The 20,122-nt window shown below is 37.2% G+C and overlaps 1 protein-coding gene and 1 long non-coding RNA gene across 4 annotated transcripts; both read left to right on the top strand.

The window, feature by feature from the left end:
• The first annotated feature begins 804 nt into the window (after positions 1-804).
• Positions 805-18,581, top strand: LOC129873312 (high mobility group B protein 14). 3 transcript variants are annotated; one of them, XM_055948383.1, is made up of 6 exons: positions 807-977; positions 1,084-1,248; positions 9,685-9,742; positions 9,902-9,946; positions 14,809-14,889; positions 14,985-15,298. In XM_055948383.1, the coding sequence occupies exons 1-6, from the start codon at positions 883-885 to the stop codon at positions 15,033-15,035; spliced, it is 495 nt and encodes a 164-aa protein (XP_055804358.1). In that variant the 5' UTR covers positions 807-882; the 3' UTR covers positions 15,036-15,298. The 3 variants fall into 3 exon arrangements, with proteins under 3 accessions (XP_055804359.1, XP_055804360.1, XP_055804358.1); XM_055948384.1 differs by lacking the exons at positions 14,809-14,889; positions 14,985-15,298 and adding an exon at positions 18,294-18,581 and having other exon boundaries at positions 805-977; XM_055948385.1 differs by lacking the exons at positions 14,809-14,889; positions 14,985-15,298 and adding an exon at positions 14,386-14,801 and having other exon boundaries at positions 806-977.
• LOC129873313 (uncharacterized) lies at positions 9,950-11,702 on the top strand. Its single transcript, XR_008762705.1, has 2 exons — positions 9,950-10,025; positions 10,148-11,702. It is a non-coding gene; the product is annotated as an uncharacterized LOC129873313 (long non-coding RNA).
• Positions 18,582-20,122: the final 1,541 nt, after the last annotated feature.

Raw genomic sequence — 20,122 nt, forward strand, 5'->3', positions numbered from 1 at the left:
CTTTACCTAATAAAAATGCAAAAAATAATTTTTTACTTCTTAATCTCATTTTATCAATCAAAATAGAATTATTTCATGTACCATTTTAACAGATAATATATGTCTTATATAAGATTATAGCAAATCCATTTTTATGTAGATAACGATAAAAAAATAATTGTAGTAAAATAAAAAATTGAATTGAAGTAGGATAAACATTTGATAGTAAAAAAATATAATTAGAAAAAGAATGTGTTTAAAAATAAAATAAAAAAATTATTTATTTGAAATATGACATTTTGGACCCATTAAATAACAATAAAGATTTTTTTGCATCAAATTATTGAAGACAAGAACATTTTTGGACTAAATTAGAAACGTAAGACATTTTTATTTATTTCACATAATTTAAAGGCATTTTGACCATTTTGCGTTGTTTGTTACAGTAATGATATATTTTGTAGTTGTAAATTGATATGGATATACATTGCTATGCTCTCGCCCCAATTCTTTTTAGAATAATACATGATTTTGAAAGCTTATATTTCTTTATGATTAAATTTGATTGTGCATCAAATTTTTCTGTAAGGAACCTTTGTGAGGAACTTTCACAAATTATTTTTCAAATATTCTTTGTATCAACATTTTAACAGTTAAAGTCTTGAAAATAACCTTTGACAGAAATACAAGATAAACTGCGTACAATAGATCCTTGTGGTCGGGCCCTTCTTTGAATGCTGTGCATAGCGGGAGCTACGGCCCTTTTATATATATATATATATATATATTAACTTTTTTTTTTGATATAAACGTAGAATGTACCTATTGAGAAGCTAGTAATACAAAAAGGCTTTGCAAGTTCCTGGGAAGAGTGAGAGGTTTGCCCCTGGGTAAAAAAAGAAAATGGCAAAGAAAGCTTCATCAAAGTCTCGAAACTCTGCTTCTGCTTCAACTTCAATTTCACCCTCTAGCAAAAGCTCCATGACAGCAACCAAAAGGTAAGAAAATAATGGAGAAAATACGTTCTTTATAACGAATTTTAGGTTATTTTTGCTCTTTCTTTTGTCGTTCTCACTCCCCATTTCTTTTCTTGACAAATTGCAGTCAAATGGTGCTGAGGGTAAAATCAGCCGAGAAAGTAAAGGCAGCTGGAGTGAAGCAGAGTAAACCCACATCAGGGAAGAAACTCAGGGCCACTTCCAAGAAGAAGACTGCAAAAACAGATGCAAAGAAGCCTAAGAAGCCCCCAACTGCCTTCTTCTATTTCTTGTATGTACCTTTTACTGAGATATCTTTGTTTTTTCCTTACAATCATATTTTATTTTTCTATTTAGGGTTCTTTCTTTTCTTTGATGTATAAAATCATATTAATACTAGTCCACGATATTATTAACTTTGTTTATGTGATCATTTTATATAAATTAGTCCTTATATAAATATAAATAAAAGAATGAAAATAGACACTTTTCTCAATATTGGTCACTCCTCAATTTTTTCTAAAGATAATCTAAATAAAAATTAAAATAAATGAAAAGATGCAGGAACCATGAACTGCAAATCTCCCAGCATAGTTGGATAAACATAATATTCTTTATTGATAATATGGAGTTTCTACGAATAAATGATACAATGGGAAAAATAAAAAGTTTTACAACAAACGACACCAAAAACTTCACATGCTAGAAATAAAATGCAGGTTACATTTTCACTGCCTACTTCAGAGAAAATACAAATTGTATGTCCAAGAGTCAGGGTTTGCCGTGAATGAAGATCCCTTAACTTGAATGGATTGCATAACCTGACAAAGTGAGTTTTTTCCTGCCATTATTATTAAACCATTTAGGAACAAGAAAATGCACCATCAACTTGAAGAAATTAGGGGTTCTTTGGGACTCAATGGGTAAAGAGGGACCCATTGATGAAGTTCCCACATACCTTGAGTAGAAAGCTTGGATCAATTCCTCCAATAGAAACTTGAAGACTTGAGCCCTAGTTCTTGCCATGGGAGGAAACTTGAGAGAGGAGAAATCTATTTTGGGGTGGAATTTAAGAGACTGAGAGGTTAGGCTGATAGAAACCCCTAAATCGCACTTAAAATAACTCAAAAAAACATAGTATAAGGGTTAAAAAGAATGGGAAAAGACTAAAAGCCTCTTGAGTAAAAACTGCTGGATGGCATTTACGAACGACTTATACGGACCGTACAAAGGTATAGGGACCATGAAAGGGTCCGTAGCAGTCAAAGTGAAATTTCTGGATTTCTGAAGTTCAACTTTACTGACCATACGACTCGTACGCTTATCTGTAAAGACTGAATTGCTTGAGTTCTAAAGGTTGACTTTTACTGGAGCCTATACGGGTGGTACAAGTGCCCGTTAAAGGCAAGAATTTCTGGGCTACTGAGGTGTTGTTCTACGGATTGATGTACGGTCCGTGAAAGCTTCCACGGTCCGTAGAAGGGTTCGTGAACTCTTGGTCAAAATGTTCCAATTCTGAACTCTGGTCTACGGTTCCCACCATGGGCTGTGGTTCCTTTTATGGTCTGTAAAAACCCAAAATTGTAGACTTAAGCAACTTTCTGCACTTTCCAACTTTATCTGAGTTAGGCACTTTTGAGGTGTTACATGCTCACACTCTTCCCATTCAATCCAATGTTCCCTTGCATTTTTGGGGCGATCCAGTTCTCATGTCTTGTTATTTAAATAATCGGATAACCTCATCTTCTATTCAAAACCAAATTCCTTATTCAGTATTATTTCCTCAACCACCTATGTACTCTTTCCCCCTCGATTCTTTGGGAGCACATGCTTTGTTCCTAACTTATTCCTCGGGAAAGATAAATTAGCTCCTTCTACTCTCAATGTGTCTTTCTTGGTTATTCTCAAGTTCAAAAGAGGTATCATTACTATTCACTTGATCTTCGACGGTTACCTTATGTTAGTTGATGCCACATTTTTGGAGTCTAGACCTTACTTTACATCTTTTGATCATCTTGAGATCTCTAAGGTCTTACCTATACCAACTTTTGAGGAATCTGTGGTTACTTCTACATCTCTGGCCACAATGCCACCACTCCTGGCTTATCATTGTCGTTCACATCCAACATTAGGCCCAGATGATTCACATTTGCGCTGGATCCTACACCTACTTTGAACTTGTCTCCTCTGAGTCAACCGACTGCACTTCGATAAGGTATACGGTCCATCCATAATACTGATCCCCACTAAACCTTTTGAAGTTATCATCTTTTACCATCACCCTGTTATGCCTTTGTATTATTTTCGCCCACTGTTTTCATTTGTAAGTCTGCAGGTGAAGCATTTCTCATTCAAGATGCGACAGTTATGATTGACCAGTTGTCTTTATTACATGTGAGTGGTCCTTGGGAACTTGTTCCTCTTCATTCAGGTAAATCTACTATTGGTTGTCATTTAGTTTATGTAGTCAAAGTTGTTCCGGACAACAAGTTGATCGGCTTATGGCCCGTCTTGTTGCCAGGGGGTATATTAAGATATTTGGTCTTGATTAAAGTGACACTTTCTCTCTTGTGACTAATAAAGCATTTGTTCACCTTTTTCTATCCATTGCTGCTATTCGCCATTGTCCTCTTTATCAGCTGGAATTAAGAATGCTTTTATCATGATAATCTTGAGGAAGAAGTCTATATGGAGCAAACTGCCTAGTTTTGTTGCTCAAGGAAAGTCTAGTAGCTTGTATGTTGATTGCGGCGATCACTCTATGGTCTGAAACAATCTCCTTGAGCCTATTTGGGAAGTTCAACACACTGATTCTGGAGTTTGGCATTACTTGTAGTGAAATTGATCACTCGGTGTTCTATCAGCATGACTTGTATGTGGGAAAAAAAGGCTGAAACCATCAACCACTGCTGCTAGGGAAAAGTTCTACAATCGTCCACAAGCCCCTCAAGAAGCAGAAGAAAATTGATCACTCCTTATCAGAAGGCTTTGGATAGACCCTTCCTTTCTCAAAGCCAAGAAAGCTTGCCACTGACCCCGATTTGGTTGCAGCCTTAGGGGAGTACCCAAAACTAAGAGCGAGTGGTGGTTAGGTCAGGATTACACCGCGAGGATCTCCATAGGAGGCTTTCTTTTCAAAAAAGGAGCTCTTATGAAGGAAAAGAAAAGAAGAAGGAAAAGAAAAAAGAGAAAAAGAAAGAGAAGAAAAAAGCTAAGACAAGTCCAAGCTTTCTATCCCAAAGGCTGTCCTAGTACCTTCTTCAGTAGAAGTGTTATCTACAGCCTTTCTGATTATGCCCATATTTAAGGTTCTCCATTTGTCCCTGGGTAGAAAGAGATATGCCCTCATCCCGAGTCCCTTGTCTCTAGAGAGGTTAGGGAAGAGATGAGGGGAACTTCTACTCCAGACCTCCTTGACGAGGCCAACTATCTTCTTGCTTGAATATGTTCTCTCTTCCCCCCTCCCCTTGTTTTTTAAACTCTTGTTCTCTTAGGTTCAAATCTTCATCTTAGAGATCATCCCATGACTTGTGCTGGACAAAGGTCTATGGCTTATGAGTTGGACCAGCTGAAGAAGAGGGTTGTTTCTTTGGAGAACGGTCATTGGAACACAGTGGTTCAATTTTCCCAAGAATGAGGCATTTTGATTCAGAACAATGAACTACCATCATCCAAGCTAGTAGAGCTTCGGGCCAAAGTAGACAAATGCTCAGAGGAACTTGAAGCCTTTGTTTAGAAGGAGAAAGATGCCACTAAGGAAATTTCTACTCCGAAAGGTATTTTGGAGGAACAGATCGGTAAGGCAAAGTGTGCAAAGACTGAACTAGCTACCCTTAAGGCAAAGATGGTCTCCCTTTGGTTGGCCGTGGCGAAAGTGGGTTCTTTGTCAGGAAAAGTTGATCAAGGTTCTTAAAGAGAGTAGGGCCAAGGGTGCTCATGTGAGAGTGTTTCTAGGATCAAAAAGCCTATGAGGTTTGGGATCTTGGCTTCGACTTCTGGAGAGAGTTAGAGCCAATCCATCTATCATTGAGAGGGAAATGCAACTGATTCGATTGGTAGTTGATGAGCGGAAGGTCTCAGAATTAACTCCGTCGCAACTTGCTTCTTATTCTGAGGAAGAATACTTAGATGAAAGTGATAGAGGGAGTGACAAAGACTTCAAAGATAATGGCCCGTCTAGGGTCAACCTTCCCCTACGACTTCGGTGTACAGAGCTTCTTAACGCCTACTCTTCTCTATTTTTTGCTTCTTTCTGTAACTTGTTTTTTGGGTTTTATTTTTGCCTATTTTGTGAATGGAAGATTTTACTTTTGAGGCTATAGCACTCTTTATTGTTTCATTGTTTATGTACTCCCTTTTGTTGACATGTGTTTTTTGATCTACTAGCGCTTCCAGGATTTCGTCTAGTTTGCTTTAGTAAACCTGGGACCCTTTTGTGTAGGCTTTTCATCCTCTTTTGATTCTTAGGTGCTGGAAGTCTGCGTCGAAGTAGTATCATCTAAAGTTCGGAGTCTTATTCGTCCGATTTTAGTAATCGCCGAAGGTTAGCTATCAACTGATTTTCTTTTATTGTGATACTCCTTTAATAGCTATTCGTCCCTATATTTTTGGGACATTCGTACTTTTCTCCGATTTTGAGGAGTTTTTCTTTTCCCTAATGCGTCTATTCAAGTTAGGGCAATTTTCATGGAATTGGTGCTTATAAGTCAGGACATCTCCAAACTCACTTTTGACAACGTTTTATAACTCTTCTTTCCTTTATATTGCTTACAACTTGTGCCTGTGTTGCCATTCTAAGAGGTCAACCTAGGGCCTTTACATTGTAGATATGCAAAACATTTAAATATTGCAAGTTACATCTAAATTCTTTGGGACTTGTTACGTACTCCTAGTCCTTTGGCCAAAGTGGCCCTTTTATCTCTCGACCATCCTTGGTGCTTCCATCACTCCTCGACATGTGCTGCTGGTACATATGGTGTTTGAGGTGTTACCTTCGAAGATTTTGTCGAATCCTTAATACACTTGTTGCTTACCACATTAAAAATCTTGCTAGAAAAAATGATCGAGACAAACTGGATGAAGGGAAAAAGAGTGTAGCGTGTATCATTTTTAGGATCCTTGTCTTTTCTGAATCGTGTTCAACAATAGTACCTGCTTAGGTGACTGATGTTCCAGCTGCTTTGTGAACGTTTGCCATCCATGTCAGTCAGTTGGTAAGCCCCCTTTTCGACTATGGCAACCACCTTATACAAACCTTCACAGTTTGGATTCATCGTCCTTGCACCTGGATCTTGTGTTGAGAGTTACTCTTCAGAGGTCTAGATCTCCAATTTTGAAATGACGGAGTTTCGTTTGCTTGTTGTAATACCTTTCGATCCTTTTCTTTTGAGCCACCATTCGTACTAAGCGACCTCTCGATGCTGATCTAACAAATTTAGACAACCCAACATAGCTTCATTGTTATCCGCTTCATTAGACCATTCAAATTAGAGACTCGGTTCACTGACTTCCATAAGTATCAACGCTTTAGCACCGTAAACTAGCGAGAAAGGGGTCTCGCTGGTGCTAGTCTTTACGGTCGTTTGATATGCCCACAGAACACCAGACAGTTCTTCGGTCCAGTTTCCTTTTGCATCCTTCAATCTCGTTTTGAGGCTTGCCATCACTATCTTGTTGGTAGACTTGGCTTGTCCATTCGCATTAGGGTGATAGAGCGACGACATGATCCTCTTAATTTGCAACTTGTGTAGGATGTTAGTCACCTTTGCCCTAATGAACAGTGGTTCGTTGTCACAGGTGATTTCCTTGGTATTGAAGTGACATATTATGTTATCCCAGATGCAATCAATTACTTCACGCTCTCGAATCTGTCTGAAGGCGCCTGCTTCTATCCATTTAGAGAAGTAGTCAGTCATGATAAGCAAGAATTACCTTTTCGGGAACTGGTAGTAGCAGTTCAATAATGTCCATCCTCCATTTCATGAAAGGCCATGGGGCTGCCACTGGCTGTAAGGGTTCTCCTGGTTGGTGAACTACTTGAGTGAAGTGTTGACACTTGTCGCATTGTTTGACGAACGCCTTCGAATTCTGTTCCATCTGATCCAATAGTACCCTACCCTTATTATCTTGAGGATTAAAGAATCTGCCCCTGAGTGATTGCCACATACCCCTTCGTGTACTTCCTTCATTACACAATTGGTTTCCCCTGGTCATAGACACCTTGCCAATGGCTCCAAGTACGTCCTTCTGTACAATTCTTATCCCCCGGGTAATATTTGGCCACCTTGGTTTTGAGCGTTCTAGAGGCTTTCAAATCCCTTGGTAGCTCTCCATCCTTCGGATACTTAATAAAATCACTGCGCTAGTCCCATACCAAATTGGTTGAGTTCACCTCTCCACACTCAGGTGCGTCTAATACTGAATGTAACAGATGTAATGCCGAACCATTAGAAGAGTCATCCTCGTCTGTTGAAATCCAAGCAAACACTATTAGAGAAAGGAGAACATCGCACATTCAGTCATCCGCGATAACTCAAGTCGCGAAGAACACAGTGATGTACGAGGGTGAGGAAAGACATGCAGAGACACGTGAAGACTAGTTCAACATTTGCGTGACTGATACAACGGTGCAAGGGAATAAATCTACTGAAAACGTACAATTAAAGGAAAATTTACCTATGGAAGAAGCTGGGCAAGTGGACAAAGAGGAATCTGAGGCCTTGCAACTGAAGGAATAAGATGAAGCAGCAAATAGCATTGAAGATGTAATTCCTTTGAAAATTCAATTACCAGTTGAGGAGGCCATACAAGACACAAACACTTCAGAGTGGATTCAACAACACATCATCAAACTAAGCACACAAGTGGGTGTAGATTTTAAAGGGTGTGATGAGTAGGCCAAAGAATTATTTATGAAGATAGATAGCAACAATCAGATGAACAAGGGGAGGCAAGCCATTGCAAAAAAGAAAGGGGTGAATGAATTGAAAGGGTTAGAGCTTGATGCCAGTTTCTGGAGTTACGGCTCAAGAAGTAGGGGGAATACCTGGCAATACAAGATCAATGAAATTGAAAATAGTGCCTTGGAATGTTAGGGGGGGCTGAATTGTGGCAGAAAGAGGAGGCTAAGCAGAAACATTCTATATAAAGCTGATGTAGTGTGTTTCCAGGAACCAAAACTAACAGGGGTTATTACAGAGATACTAAAGGAACTCTGGGGAACAATTGGGTTAACCATGTCCAATTGGAAGCTAGGGGACTAGAGGTGACATTTTATAATGTGGAACAAAAGGGAATGGGGAGATTTCTTATAAAGTGAATTGCTTTACCTGACTTCTAGTTAAAGAAGGAATATTGACACATGAGAATTTGAATAAGAGAGGCGTTCATCTATGTTCTAAATGGTTTTTATGCGGCGAACAGGCTGAGACAATCAAGTGATCAACCATCTTTTTTTACATTGTATGTGGACACAGCAGTTGTGGTAGATATTCATCTATTTGAGGAGGATCAAATGGGTGAGGTCAGGGAACATGAAAGGACTGTTTTGGAACAAAGATGACAATGCAGCCAAAAAGGAAGGAAGATGGAAGATTGTACTTGTATGCATTTCGTGCACAGTGTGGAAAGAAAGTAATAGGAAATGTTAGGAGATGTTTTGAATATAAGCAGAGAAACTTGTAGTATACCTGTGGATTTATAGATTAACTGTTTACCATTCTCAAAAAAAAATATTGCTCTTGTATCGCTTCAAAATCAGAATGTCCTTACAAACATAGGTAATTAACTATTTATAGGTTAAAAGAACGAAACATCCACCAATATAAAAGCCCCACTCGAGCCCTAAAGTACTTCTAATAGGAGCCAAACACGTGGTAAGACTGTTAGTGGTGCCAACTAATATTCCCCTATCGCGCTCAGACTGTTTGTACGATATTATTTGTGCATCTGTCCGTTTTGTCCTTCTTGGCCACATCACTGGGAATGAGTCCTTTTGCTCTACCCCGGACCCATGTTTTCGGGTGATCCCTTCTCCGTGCTCAAGATCTTTTTCCTCTATCTAGCATATATTCTTACCTCCTGGTTTCAAATTACCTTTGTGTCCGGATGGATTTCACACATGCCTTTGGAGTAGGCACGTCTTCCTGACCGTTTGCTTTATAACTCTTCTAATGATGCTACATGCCCTTCTTTTTTTTGCGTCGCCATGTGTTAAGCCATCATTGTGTTATCCAACATGCTCCTATGTAAGTTATTTCATGCCTTTACTACGACCCTGCACCCTTCTAAAATATTTATTGAAATGTGTGACCATCTCATCTAAAAGTTTAAGCTCTGAAAGGGCATGCTTTTAATTTCCTTAATTATGTCTTCAACATGCCCCTTCACGTGCAGGTCTGGTTCCCTTTTTTTCATGGTCCAGACATGTGGAGATTATTTTTGATATTTGGGGATGTTGAGACTCGAACCCAGGACCTTTGCCTGCTCTGATACTATATTAAAGTGTGTAATCATCTCATCTAAAAATTTAAGCTGATAGAGAGAGCGCCTCTTTTTATTTACTAAATTGTGTCCTCATTGAGATATTAACAAGATTCTTTTGTTTCGTATCTAGTGTTTGTGAGTGTCCCCAACTAGACTTTTGTTGCATATAAATAGATTCGTTGATGCTCAAAATAAGGCCCACTTTGATGTATTCTGCTAACTAACTATTTCCATCTATTTCCAGGGAGGACTTCCGTAAGGAATTCCAGGAGCAAAATCCAGACGTCAGGTCAATGCGAGATGTATGTGTCTCTTGAATCTACATTTGGTCTACTATAATTTTTTTTTTTTAAAACAAGGATTCAGTCTAGTATATTTCCTTGGTTTTAACTAGTTTGGATTATTTATCGCATTTTTCTCGTATTTTTTCAGTGATGTTTTGCAATTCTATTATGCTGCAGATTGGGAAAGCTTGTGGAGAGAAGTGGAAAACAATGACATATGAGGTTGTGCTTCTGAGCTAGCTTTTTCATGCTTTGCTCCTCTAGTTTGCTCTCATTTTTCTATCAGTGCATTCATTTCAAGGTGAATCTTCCTGATAAAATTTACATTAAGCAAGCATTCTGAGGATAGTCTATTAATTATTGTCCATCTCTTATTAATTGCATGATTATGTCTTGTGTTGTGTTGACGCACATATGTCAAAGGGATGTTATATCGGTACAGGTACTACGTCTAATTCTTCAAAATGAGCTAAATATTAGTAAAAAACAGCACATACCATACTGTATACTTGGACACAACTAATATCAGGAAGGTACCCTTAAATGAGTCCATGTAACATAGGCCAATACTAGTTTAGTCCCGTTCATTAAAATTGTCCTCTATTTGGTGTTTTGTCTTCCAATATTCTGTACATGCGGTGAAGTTAATGCAAACTTTGTCTCTTAACTTATCTGACCAAACAATTGACTTGTCATTTTAATTTTGTACATAAGAAATGAATAAAGCATTTGCTGGTTGTATACTTGTTTTCACCAACATGAACTTGACCTGGCATTGAGGTAATAATTTCTCTTCACTTTTATATAATTGAGGTTCTTTGTTCCAAGTCTAGACTAGTTATTAGTGTTAATAGAAGAAAGTGCATCTCTTTGTTTACCTGAACTTGGAGATTAGTTGCTCATTTTGTGGGTTGCTCTTATCTTGTGAGTAATATGTTGGCATGGGAGAAGATCAGAGCAATTAAATTGTTTCAGCATCAAGTCCGAAGCAGCCTTAGATTATGTTTTTCTGACCAGAAATCCCATTAGGTCAAGTTTTCTTCTTTATATGATAAGTCAAGTTCACTTCACTAATAACACCTCAAGATGATGTCCAAAGATTTACGAAGTGAGTGAGTGGCTAAATAACATTTATCAATCAAGTTTACAATCTAGGGATGAAGGTACTCATTCTTTACCTAAAATAAGAAGGGAATAAAAAGGATTTTAATACATTTGGAATAATTTCCTACTATTCTCATTACAAATTGTCAAAAGCACACAATGTTATGGTCTTCCAAATTTCTGTGTTCTCCTTGCTAAATCTCTGCCATCTCCATTTGGTTATTGTCTCCTTCACCATTCTTGTAACACCCAAGCCATCTCACAGATAGAGTTTGAGATTCCAATTTGTTCAAGTTCTTAACCTATAGGAACTGAAATTTTCTTCTGATCAGAGATTTCAAGTGACAATCTATGTTAAGCAAGAGGGACCATTAGTTATGTTGGATGCATTCAGATTAATGGACCAAAATTGTCCCTTTTATTTGGCTTTAGACTCGAAATTATCCTTCTTATTTACTGTGGAACACTAATAGTCCTCCTTTGCCAAATTGGTGCACTTCCAGTCCACCCCAAACGTCTGTCTCCTGATTTAACTTGAAGGTTGTACTCGTACAGATAATGCGCAACATTTTTTATCAGTGAAAGTGAAAAAAAAATGTCTTGCTGCTCTGTTTTCGCATCAAATCCATCTGAAGCCTACTTTGGAAAAATCCCCAAACCAAAAGGTGTTTATTTTTAAGAACATAGGAGAAAAGAGCATATGGAGATCGTTGAGAAGCTGAAAGAGAAAGAAGAAAAGATGATGGCACAAGAGGAAGTTCAGACTGAGAAACATAAAGGGGTAAAAAGAGGATCAAATTGTCTTGCCAGAGTTCATTCGGTTACTAAGTTCATGCTTGCTTTGTTGTAACAATAAGATGGAAGTTGAATGGAACTGCTAAAAAGTTTTTGCAAGATTGTTGTTGAATAATGGAGCTAGTAAAAGGTTTCTCTAATGTTGTAATTTCCCTAAAAAGCTACTAAATAGGTTCTGCAATTCTTTGATAGAGCCCTTAAAGTAATTACAGTAAAATAGGATTTTCAAGTTTTTGCAATTCTTGAATAAAGCTACTGAAACTTTCTACAATGCTTTAATGGAATTCTTCTAGTAATTACAGCAAATAGTATCCTTAAATGCCCTTTCTTTATCCCCTTGAAAATTCAATTTTATCTCACATAAACCAAATCCTATCCCAAAGCGAATACATAACTTAGCTACCGAACAGCCTAAGTTACCACTCAATCAAAAGAGATATATTTAGTTAAGTAGCACTGTTGTTAGTTTGGCTATGACCAAAGCATTCAAAGAACCAAGTTCTTTGAGCAACTATGCAAGAATGTAAATGATGGAATAATAATAATCAACAAAAGTATTTAGCGTGGAAAACTTGCTCAAGGGAGACGAAAACCACGACCCACCTCTGCAGGATTCCAAACTTTTCCACTAAACTCGAGCCCAAACTTCCGGGTTTGTCATCGCCCTTGCAACACCTAAGGTATTGTTCCCAACAATCTATCCTCTCTACTCTTCTTCTTTAATGACACCACTCTGTCAATGAAGTCCCTTACAGATACAAAACAATACATACTACAATCACTAAGAAGGTAATCAAGATATTTTTTGGAATCAACTGCGTATGATTTGATATTTTTTTTTAAAGTTTCTGCTCCAATTAGGGAGTTGTGCGGCTTACTTCATAATCAACAATTAGATAGACAAAGCTACTAGTCATTTGTACTAAAAAGAGATTCAGTGTGGCAAGCGCGTGAAGGTTTCCATTAAAGAACTTGGCAAAGAAAGAGGACGATTAATACTCCATGTAGAAGGATGAGGATTTTTTTGATCCTAGAGCCAAAGATGAGGGACAATTCTGGTCCTTTTCTCGATGTATAAGCTGGTGGATAAATGTAGCTTTTCAGTGGTTGGTCCAAGTGTTGTCAAAGGCACGCTTAAGCCCTGTAGCTCGGCTCAAAGCATGTTGAGCGCTTCGCCTCGCTTAATATGCATTTCAGTGTCGTCATCAAGGCTCGAATTCATGCTTTTCCTTGTCAATGAGCCTTTTCTGAAGATGCGACACTACATAATTAATATTTCACTTTATTGTTATTTTTAATTTTTTTTTATTCATGTTTATAATTATTAGTCGTGGTCTAAACATATATCCTTATTATTGGTTTGTTTTTCGCTGCCGTTTCCCCTTTTTTTTATAATTATTTTGATATATTATACTCCAGCTGAGGGTCCTCCAGAAACAGTCTCCTTACCTCCACGAAGTAGGGGTATGGTTTGCACGCACACTACCCTCTCTAGACCCCACTTTTGCGATTTCATTGGATATGTTGTTGTTGGACTAAACATATATATTTATATTTATTCTCTATTGGTGCCTTTTTAATTAAAGCTCACGCTTTATTTGTTCTTTGTGCTTAAAACCCCAATGGACCTTAGAGCCTTGCGCTTTTAGTTTTTGATAACACTGGGTCCATGATGCCATGTGGCAGTACAGGAAGTTTAAGTTCTTAGTAACCCTACAATGAATTGTTCAAATGGAAGTTATTTCCTCATTTATGAGTGTACTACATTGGAAAAATACCACAGTTCTACTCTTAGAGCCTGTTTGGATTGGCTTATAAGATACTTATAAGCTGTTTTTAACTTTTTTGAGTGTTTAGCTGGCCAACTTAAAGTTATTTTGTGCTTAAAATAAGCCCCAATAAATAATTAAGTTTGTTTGGATGGACTTATTTTAAGCAGCTTATAAGCTGAAAACAGTTTATAAGTCAAAAAAAATAAGTTGGGCTGCATCTATTTTTTTTTAAAAAAAACTATTTTTTTTAAAAAAAACTTATAAGCAGTTTTCAACTTATAAGTTACTTAAAATAAGTCCATCCAAACAGGCTATTAATCTGTTAGGAAAAGAGAAAAGGAAACAGAAGTAGGCTGTGGTGACATACCATCAATTATTTTTCCCAATACATGTTTTCTTATTTTGGATCTCTAGACTTAAATATCTAAAAGAATTTAGGGGGGAAATCAATATTTGAAGCAACTTTTGTTTGTTTTTATTATTGAAGGACATTTTACGTATGTGGTCCTTTAATTTTTTTTTTTTTTACCTCTTCCAGACGAAATCCTTTTCAACAAAAAGAATTTATTTTTGCCTGAAAGTGTAGTGACTCTCCACTACCAGCTTCCAAGCTTTTCTGCATTCATCTCTGTCTTTTATCAAGTCATAGAATCTTTAAATTGTTTAATCAGTAGTAGAAAGGTCCTCCTGATTTACATTTGTGGTATGTTTGGAAAGGCATAAAATTACTAAGGAGAAGCTCACTTAGGTTTCATGCCGTAGGGAAAGTACCCGTCTAGTTCTAGCTTGTTGATTTGCACTATCAAAGAGAATGTATTGTAATCCTTGCCACCATTTTATTTCCCTAAATCGTGGGGACTAGTCCTATTGTTTTTGCCAGAAGTGGTCTTCTAAGCATTCAGATTCACATTAAGCACTGCCTGGTCCAAATCTATTGGACAAGGTTTTTGAGTTTCTGAATTAAGCAAGTAAATTTAGTATAATTGGCAGCTTATTTTGGATCAGCTGCTGAAGAATTGAAATGCTGTTGTTTTAAGCAAGGACTGGATTGATGAGGCCCTGTATTACTTCTTGGCTTAAGCAGATGATCACCTTCCTAGAGATTCGGCTTTTTTCTTTTTTCCAGACCCCACTTAGTGGGATTTCACTGGGTATGTTGTTGTTTGTTGTTTCATTACAAAAACAAAAAAGAAGAAAGGATAAAAAACAGGTGATCAAGTATATCTGTACTGAAGAACTGGTCTTGAATAAGTCTTCAAATTCTTGCCTGATGAGGGGACACTTGCATCTTTGGACCATATTATATATATTCTCATTCAACATCTGTATCTGTTAAAGCACCTGTTACCTCTGGAAATAGAATTATGAAGATCTGAGAAGAAACCACTTATATTGGACTTTACTGGTTGTTAGGAAAAAGTGCATTACTATGATATAGCAACAGAGAAGCGGAGAGAGTTTGATAGAGCCATGTCGGACTTTAACAAGAAAAAGGTAAGCTTCCCCTTTCTAGCTTCATTAATTCCTCAATTGGTGCTATCACAGAAATTGAGCAATGTTTCTTGCCGTGTGATGGAAACTATGTGCAGGAAGGTGGAGAGTTTCAAGAATATGAAGAAGACTCCGATTTTGATGAATAGTATCAGGCATTGTTTATAATCTTCAGTTTTAGATGTTTGGTAGGAATAGTGTGTATTTTGGCATTATTTCTGTACATTGAACTTATCGATCTATAGTCTCTCGATTTCATGTCTTAACCCCTTTGATGAATGAACAAGCCCTCCTTTCCCCAACCAAAGCAGAATCCACTTGGTGCTCCAATATCGGTTTTGTATGTACATTATTAGCCTTGACAACACTTGAAAATAGATCTTCCATGCAGGTTTTCTGCATAAGTGCTGCACTTTTCATTCTAGTGAAGCAATCCTTCTCTTTGAGTGTGTATTTAACTTTTTGATGGCTGTACTGCGTTGTTCACAAAAGTTTTGAGTGATTCGTATTATTCACAATTCTGAAAGCATTTTTTGCAACAGAATATTTCTTTGTAATCAATACATTCTTTTTGAGTTCAACTTTTAGCAACTAAACTTTCCTCATAGTGGTTGGTATTTCCCTCGAAATCAATAGGTTATTAAGATAAGTTGATGTAATTGATTTCTTATTAGGGGTTCTTTCCCTCTCTTCCTCCTCATATAACTTAGTAAGATGAATTTTTTTGTCGCCAGTTGCTTTAGGCTCAGGAGATCCTAAGCATTTAGTATCTTCTTGCGTTATGTATTTTGTCAACTATTATACTAGAATATTGAGACATTGGGGATTTCTCATAGGCATGCATTATCGGTCCAGTTTTGAACTGAATAGGCTGTCAAAGCAAACCATTCAAAGCTTGTCCCAGCAAGGTAGAGGAAGATCTGCAGTTCGTGTCAATAATTACGTGACATCTCCCCACATAGGGCAGTGAATCACCAAAAATGCTCTAGTTACCATCAACTTCTGAAAATAAAGGAAGTTTGAAGTTCACCATTCCATTGGGAGCATTCTATCGACCAGTATGGATAAGACTAAGTATATGCTAGTTGATATATGGACTTCATGTTGATGTTGAAGTGTTGCCTCAATATATTTTCAGTCGAAGTGTTGCGATCAAAGTACTAAGGTATTGTATACTCGCTGAAAGTGTTTAAAGTTTGGCATAGGACAATGCTGGTTGAATTGGCCTTCATATAGTCGGTTGCTTGGTGGAATAGGGTTGGAAGTGGTGCTGGTTTGGAATTGCAAGAAAGAGATGGGGGCGAGGGCAGTGCCCCCATGGCTGCTATGTTGTGAAAGTTCCGGATGTACTTCCCGTGACAATCTCAGATACTAGTGATTGTGGGTATGAACACCCTGTAATTGAAAAATATTAAAAGGACGAGTGGAAGAACGTGCCGCAATTCTGATTTGTGGCCTTATTGTCGTCTTAACTTGCACATATTAAGTTTCGCTGCCATGTTAGGAAAGACCTTCATGCTAACAAAGTAGATAGCCAAATCGATCAATCTGGATTTATCACGACCCAATTTCGAATGAGCGTGTGATCGACAACTAATGCCTCATAGTTAATATAAATATCATTACGTCATGATGAATATCATAATGGCCTCATGTACATGTGTAACACCTCGAAAATTGGAAAGTTGAAATAGAAAGAAACAATTCAGAAATATTTCTGGTGCACTGGTTCCACGAGCCCACGAACTGTTGAAGGTTGTACGGGCCATAGGAATCGTTGATATAAGGTTTGAGACTTGGAAAAATTTTGGTCACTGATTCTTTATATGAGACCATCTACGAACTGCATAAGATCCTATGGTCCGTAGAAATGCCGTAGATGGAGATTCAGAGACTTAGATTTTGGAGTTGTACTGGACGAGAGGCTCATACGGTCTGTAGAGTGTTCTACGGTACGTAGAAGTTGGTCATAGAAAGGGGACTTCAGAAATTGGACTTTCAGGTACTTGGGTCTACAAACGCTTGGTACGGGTCATATCAATGTCTATGGGCCGTAGAAAGGTCCCGTAGACCTTAGTTTCAGAACTCAGAAAACCTGAGGTGCTTTCTGCGGATGGCCTCTACGGGCCGTATAAGCTTCTACGGTCCGTAGAAGCCCCCATAGTCCAGTCGTCAGTTAGTTTTTCAGGGCTATTTCTGACATTTTCCATTTTTTAATATCTAAGATATGTTGTTTTGAACCTATTCCTAAGATGTATAACTACCCCTACCCTTCAAAATCCCCCCACTCCCTTTCATTCACTCAAAACCCCAAAAGCTTTTAAGAAAATTCTCTCTCAAGGCCATCTTCTTCAACCAAGCTAGGGTTCAAGGATTCAAGTCTCCTCTTTCAATTTCAAGCTAGGATTCCATTGAGGTATGTGAGAATTTCATCCATAGATTCCTTTTCATCTATGAAGTCTCAAAGTATTTTCAATTCCTCTTTATGACTTCTTCCTGAACTCTAGGTTTTTGATAATTTTGCATTGAGTTCAATCAATTATGCTTTTATTCATTCTCAATGATCTTATTATGCATAATTTAGTCTTAATTACATGTGTTTGATGAATTTCTTATGAACCCATGCATTTGCCTATTTCATGATTATAAACTATGTTTAAGAATTATGCATGCATCATGAATTGAAGAACTGTGATTTTGAGGATGCTTTTAGATAAAATATCAATGATTTTATGATAACAAGGTTGCTTCAAAAGGTGAAGTATTCTTTTAATGAAGGATTTCCATGATTTTTTATGAAAAAGCTTATCATGATTTAGATGCTTAGATAAGTGTCTTTATGAATATGTTATGAAATTATGATTTGTTAAATGAGCTATTCATAAGATTTTTAAGTATGTTATGATGAATTTTGGTCTTACAAGATTACTACTATTTTCAAAAATTACGCTATGATTATGACTATTTTCGTTGGGAGTATTACCTAGCATCGAGTTGGGCTAGTGACGATTACCCAGGTCCCAGAACTACGTGCCCTCATAGGATTTTCCTTAATTGGTCCTATCTAGTGGATTCACAAATAACTCATGTTAATGGTCCTTACCTTGGCAAGTGAGACTCTCTTTTCGATGTGGGAGGGATGACATCAGACTTCATTTTACAACTCACATGGTTTATGTTGGTTAACAATATCTCTCACTTATGTTATGCTAAGCATATGATCTTTTTACAAATATTACATTGACCATGCTTTTATCTTTCTAATGATGTTTTAATGGATTATATCATGTTTTAGCTTGGTCATTGCATTATCATGTTTTATGTCATGCATTGCACTTTCTCCATACTTAGTACATTTCATTGTACTGACCGCATACTTCTTTTGCCTATATTATTTTATAATATAGGCCAAGGTGATCCTACTCATGCCCATGGTTAGTACATGATTCTTATCGGCGTGCATTGCTTGGTGAGTCCTTATGGCTCGAGGGCATAACCACTTTATGAGTTTCTTATTTCTTTTCATTTTCAGACTTCATTAGTTTCAATTTATTTCGTGAGCTAGGGCTTTTCCTATGCCACACATATAATAGTAGAGGCTATGTCAAACTAGTATGCTTTCTCGTTTTATCAGTCTGTGTACTCATATTTCTCTCCTATTGAGATTTCTATGATGAGATTGTTATTGAGACTTATCTTCCGCTTTTAGTTTATTTTGATTGTCTCATTATCTTAAGTCATGCTTAAGCTAAAAGGATTGTTTAGGATCTTTTAGGATCCTATTCGCCGTGTTATGTCTAGGGTGTAGCTTAAATTGTGACAACATGTCTATACCAACCATAATATGACATTGGACCTTTATAATGTACCAAAGAATACTAAATGGTTGGGATGCGACCCGGATATGCAATAGAATGAACATGTATAGCTCCAATGATGATATTAGTGAGGCTTACCAAAAGTGGAATATGTATAGCTCCAATGTTGATATTAGTGAGGCTCACCAAAAATGGAACTATAAGGACAACAACCTAAGCTTGTGTGTCACGACCCAAAAACTACAAATCATGAAGGCATCTACACCTAAGTTCGATAGGCGATCATAACCAATTTTATTTCAATTTTATCATTTAAGAGGAAAGACATAAGAAATCCATTATTTTTTATTAGTCATAAAAATGTGGAATACAAACCAACCCCAAAACCTGGAAGTCCTAGTGCAAGAGTTTTTAAGACTATACAAGTTTGACATACTTAATACACTATTCAAAATAAAATATAGGACATCTAACCACATTATCTCTTAAAGACAGGCACAATCTCAAGCAACACTACGAGCTCCACTAGTGCATGAATATGAACCTGCACCCAAAAAGGGAGCATCAAGTATAGTATGAATATGTATACCATGTGTATCCAATAATTGTCATAGACCAACTCTCCTTGAAGTAGTGATGAGCTTTAGTCGTTGAAAATAAAAACGTTAGATATTCACTTTGCAAACATAAAATTAATCATTACCAGAAACAAAGTCGAATAACTTAGTTGCACGAAATAAGAATGAGGAATCATGGACACAAAAGTAGGCAAAATAGTATGATTCATCAAATAATAATGAATATGAAGAGAGTTAATACAATGCGATTTCTATGTAATGCAATCAGTATACCCACACTACTTTATCAGGGAGTTGTGACCCATAAGGCCTTGCAAGGTCCATATGCCTGCCCAAAAACTTTTTTCATTCGGCTTGTCGGAAAAATATTTCCTCGGCATCCACTTCCCCGAAATCATACCTCCTCAACATTCATGATTTTGAAAACTCCAAAATAAATTGTGAATTTCAATAAATCAAGTTGCATGGCTCACTTGGCCGATAAGTATCATGCATCAGTATGAGTGGTATGAATATGCATGAAAGCATGCACATTGATTTACAATTAAACAACCTCAATATTCCTTAATGTGTGAGATATTCAGAGTTTTGTATCATTTATCGACCAATCTATTCAGGTTCAACTAGACACAATCAAATCATATGCTCAATCTCATAGAACTCCTTAGACAATGCCAAATAATCACATAAATCAATTGGAGATCCATTCCGCACATGCCACATGTTACCCATATAGGTGTTTGTTACCTCACTTATACGATACCCCTTTATCCCTATAACACCTCAAACTTTCAGACTCTGATTATAGTCTTGAATCATCCCATATATGGAATTAGACCA

Source organism: Solanum dulcamara, chromosome 11 (genome assembly GCF_947179165.1).
Source record: "Solanum dulcamara chromosome 11, daSolDulc1.2, whole genome shotgun sequence".
Taxonomy (NCBI): Eukaryota; Viridiplantae; Streptophyta; class Magnoliopsida; order Solanales; family Solanaceae; genus Solanum; species Solanum dulcamara.